The sequence below is a fragment of the Phaethon lepturus genome, unplaced genomic scaffold (genome assembly GCF_000687285.1).
Source record: "Phaethon lepturus isolate BGI_N335 unplaced genomic scaffold, ASM68728v1 scaffold33717, whole genome shotgun sequence".
NCBI lineage: Eukaryota > Metazoa > Chordata > Aves > Phaethontiformes > Phaethontidae > Phaethon > Phaethon lepturus.
In genome coordinates, this window is record NW_010553105.1 from 1 (window position 1) to 4,364 (window position 4,364).

The window sequence follows — 4,364 nt, forward strand, 5'->3', positions numbered from 1 at the left end:
CGGGGAAGGTTGTGCGGCCGGTTCGGTATGTGCTGACGCCAATGGCGTCAGCAATTCCCCGTCCCATCTCACTCCCATCCGGCACGTGCGGGTGATAGTTTCTTTAGGTCTTTGCCAAACGCAGCGTTTTATGCGGCGGGATAGGTGACTGGAGGCCTGGCCCCCTCCTGGGTCGTGCTCCCCCGATCTTGGCGGGTCCCGATGTTTTTGTTTCTGTCATCACTTGTTGCCACACGTCTGGAATTAGGTAACAGACTGGTTTGTTCCTAGAACGAGGCTCGCAAGCTGAATCACCGAGAAGTGGTGGAAGAAGATAAAAGACTTAAATTGCCAGCAAACTGGGAAGCCAAAAAAGCTCGGCTGGAGTGGGAGCTGAAGGGGGAGGAAAAGAAGAAGGTAAACATGCAGTTATCATGCCCAAGGGCCTGCAGGGATGCCGAGCCCCTCTTCATGGTGGCCGGAGAGTCTTGGGAACTTGCACGGATGTTACCCCCTCAAAAATCCAGCTCCTAATTGGAATCCTGAGGATCTAAATTATTAACCTGCACTAGAGGCTGACTGGACTGATCGAGGTAGTTATAGCCAAGTTTGATCCTTGGCCACTATCTTATTGTTCTTTTTGCTGCATTAGGAGTGTGCAGCAAGAGGAGAAGACTACGAGCGAGTTAAACTGCTAGAGATCAGTGCTGAGGATGCTGAGAGATGGGAAAGGAAAAAGAAGAGGAAAAATCCAGATCTAGGATTTTCGGGTAATGGCTTAACTATGCAATTGTCTGTGTTTGGAACAAATGCCTTTGTTAGTATTTCAGCTGCAAACTGAATCGTGAAATAAAAACCTTCACTTTGACACTAATTCCTTTTCTTCCCAAGATTATGCAGCTGCTCAGCTGCGCCAGTATCAGAGATTAACCCGGCAGATCAAACCTGACCTGGAGCAGTATGAGAAGCTGAAAGAGCAGTAGTAAGTTTGACTTCAGTCATCTGATCTTGTCTGGGCTATTTCTGAATTATTAGCAAACACTAAAAACTAATCATTTCAGCACACGCATAATCTCATATACACTGTTGTAATGTTAATTAATTTTTTAACGTGATCTTAAAATGCACGGCCTGATAATCTACTCTGCAGTCCCTTGCTTCAGTAGCTATGAGTGGTGGTAGTGTAATTGATGAGGTTTATTTCTTCAAACTTAGTATTACTCAGTATGAAGAAGTAGTTTGCCAATTAGATAATATTTAAATTTAAAACCAAGACAAGTCTTGGTTTCTCAGAATAGGTTTGGGGTTTTTTTAAGCAGCCTAGCATGGTTTAAGAGCAGACTGACAGATGAGAACTTGACAAGTTTGCATTCAGATGATTTAGGACTTCAGTGTCTTCCTGGATCTTTCAGAGGCATGTGCTAGTGTCTCTCAAAATGATTAAGAGCACTTGTTTTTACTACTGACATCTGAATCTTGGGGGGGCACTCCCACAGTTCAATATGAGATAAATTTAATCTAACACTTCAAGGCACTTAAGTCAAACAGGAGTAAAAATCTCAAAGCGATCAATACAGTTGTGTAAATTGCTGCCTGTTACTCTTGCCCAGCGGTGAAGCGCTCTATCCCACATCTGACAGCCTTCTCCATGGAACTCACGTGCCATCAAAGGAAGGGGTTGATAGAATGGTTGCAGATCTTGAAAAACAGTAAGTAAATACTAAGGTAAAACAAAGAAGTGTGTGCCATAGAGCAGCTTTGTGTCATCAGAGCCACAGGATTCACCCAGAGGTCTTCAAGCACTGCCGTTTGTCTTACAGAATTGAAAAGCGTGAAAAATACAGTCGAAGACGTCCTTACAATGACGATGCAGACATTGACTACATTAACGAGCGAAACGCCAAGTTCAACAAGAAGGCAGAGAGGTTCTATGGGAAGTACACAGCTGAGATTAAACAGAACTTGGAGAGAGGAACAGCAGTCTGAATTGTCAGCTCTGGCAAAGCACATACAACAGCCCTACTATGTCCGTTAAAGTTTGGTGTAGAAGTTTTGCAGGTAGCTTTAAGTTTTATCAGAAAAATACTTTGTAAACTGCATTAAGTAATTGGTGAAATCAATAGTATGTTTAATGTAATAGAAGTAATTTGCCTAACAATTTCAGCTGTATATAGCTTTTACTTGCAGAAGTAACTGGCTTGTGCAATTTCATATTCTAAATAAAACACCAACTCTTCTTGCTCAAATTTAGAAGAAAGCTCATCTTTATTCTTCAGTAGCTGAAGACAGGTAAAGTCCCTGAAAATGCTTGTTTAGCAAGAAGGTAAAAGAATGCTTCAGTAACACGTGACCTTTCTGAGAAAAGGGAAGCTAGCCCCAGCTCTTCCAGAGGCAGCACAGCTATCCCCCTATCCAGGCAGCAAAACCACATGTCCTCCTCACCAAGAGGGCATGGACGAGCTTGAGAATTAACTCCAGGTTGCCACAAAATACATAATCCTTAGTACATTTGCCAGCCTTGTCTCAGGAATTTAGTATTTTTCTTAAAAAAGCTTCCAGACTGGAAGAGTCAAAGTCAATTTATTTTACTAGCCATTTATTTTTACAAAAAATGAGTTTAACTCATTGCTCCTAAAACCATGCAACAGCCTGCTGCCTCACTTGCATACCTTTCTCCATAAAGCTCTGTGTGAGCCAAGTGCACTGTACTGCTAAATTCTGGAGCTCTGAGCAGTTACAGGCAGCATAACCCATACCATTGGTATCATGAAGCCTCCTCCACTAGCCTTACTATTTCTTGATGCCTTACACAGTAAGCCTTTACAGGATGTTTTTAGAGCAACCTAGAAAAAAAAATAATAAAAACACAAGCCCACATTAACTCAAGCGCAGGAGCGCAGGACTGAAGCCAGCAGAAGCAACAGCTGCTCAGGGTGGAATGCTTTCAGCAGTAAGAATGGCAAAGGCTTCACATACAGCAGTCAGGTACACATCCAACACAAGCTTTGCCCTTGCAAAGGGGTATCTGGGGAAGTTACTCTGGAGTAAGTAGCCCCAAACTAGCCCCAGCCTGCATAGGAACTTTGTGTCAAGGTCCATTTTCAGAATGACACAAAAATTATCTTCTGTTGCACTTTGTGGTAACAGCAGGGTAAGTGAACACTAAACCTGGAAATAACCAGGTACAGGACACAAGTCAACCTACTACTGAACACAGACCTAATATTTGACACACGGAGAAGCCAGTGCAAAACTAAAGTTTATTTACTTGAAGTGAACAGTTACACAACATAAGTCAAATGTTCAAAATAACAGCTACCAAACTATTGTTTAGAAAAAGTTACCCACCTGTAAGTTCTAGTCCATTAAAGCAATACAAAAATATTTACAAATATACACAAGATTCCCATCTGTCTCTTCTGGATCACTGTGCTCTACATCTGAAAGAGAAACCTAAGATTCCAAAATTAAGATCTCAAAATAAATATTCAATATTAACAAGTCTTCAACCTGATCAGAAAATTTCAGGTCTCACTACTGAAGTACGCATAATGCTGCAGTCGGAGACAGCAAGAAAAAATAATGCTAGCGTGTCCGCAACGGTGCACTTTTAGGCGAGAAGTTTAAAAATGTTTTCTTCTCCTCCTTCTTGACAGGAACCCACTGCCCATAGGGACTTCCCTTTCTGTCCTCTTCTCTTCCTGGAGAAATGACCGGTTCTTTAACAACATGGCTCACTGGCTTCTGTAGTACTGGTTTTGCCATTGTATTCTGGAAGAAGAAATTTCCTTTAGAAACACTAGAATGAGAAGGAATGTACTAAGACCTGTCAACTTCAACGGGTTTTTCTGTGCCAGTAAGACAAATGTTTTCTTTCTAGCTCATGGGAGCCTACTGAGTATCAACTACGTGCACTTAATTGACACAGAATTCAGGGAAATTGCTTTTTCCTTAACACATAACTTGAAATAAGTTCTGGTGTAACCTAGTTCTGGTATACACTTTCAAATCTATAGTACAGTACAGATGTTCAACAGTATTAGGTGTTGAAAGGTAAACATCTATTTTAACACACACTACTGTAGTGTCTACAGTGCTCTATTGCTGAAGTACTGATCTAACTCCTCCAGGAAAGTCATTACAAACCATTAAATGCAATTTGTTACCATTATCAAGATACTTAATTAGGCTTTTCTCAGTGTTGGTTGCCAAACACAGGCAGGATGACACACTGGACTTCATCTTGGGAAAAAAACACCCTCACACTTACATTAGGACTGAAAGAAATGCTTCTCTGTATGGTTGCTCTCTCCATTCCACTCTTGGTCAAGTCTTCTGCTAGTCTTCTGGGTTGCTAGATAAGAGCACACACAGCTTCAGCAGGC

General features: G+C 41.7%; 2 protein-coding genes across 2 annotated transcripts in view; one reads left to right on the top strand and one right to left on the bottom strand.

The window, feature by feature from the left end:
• Positions 1 to 270: 270 nt before the first annotated feature.
• SYF2 (SYF2 pre-mRNA-splicing factor) lies at positions 271 to 2,112 on the top strand (the record flags this gene model as incomplete). Its single annotated transcript, XM_010291447.1, has 5 exons — positions 271 to 396; positions 632 to 749; positions 871 to 961; positions 1,590 to 1,688; positions 1,800 to 2,112. Coding segments are annotated over 5 exons (600 nt in total), but the record flags the coding sequence as incomplete, so codon positions are not given.
• Positions 2,113 to 3,220: 1,108 nt separating this feature from the next.
• The window catches only part of RSRP1 (arginine/serine-rich protein 1), a 4,732-nt gene continuing 3,588 nt past the window's right edge, over positions 3,221 to 4,364 (bottom strand). The window contains exons 4-5 of the mRNA XM_010291446.1: positions 4,250 to 4,333; positions 3,221 to 3,750 (exon numbers count right to left, since the gene is read on the bottom strand). Coding sequence (XP_010289748.1) covers positions 3,565 to 3,750; positions 4,250 to 4,333 — 270 coding nt within the window. The 3' untranslated portion in view covers positions 3,221 to 3,564. The remainder of the gene's footprint in view (positions 3,751 to 4,249; positions 4,334 to 4,364) is intronic.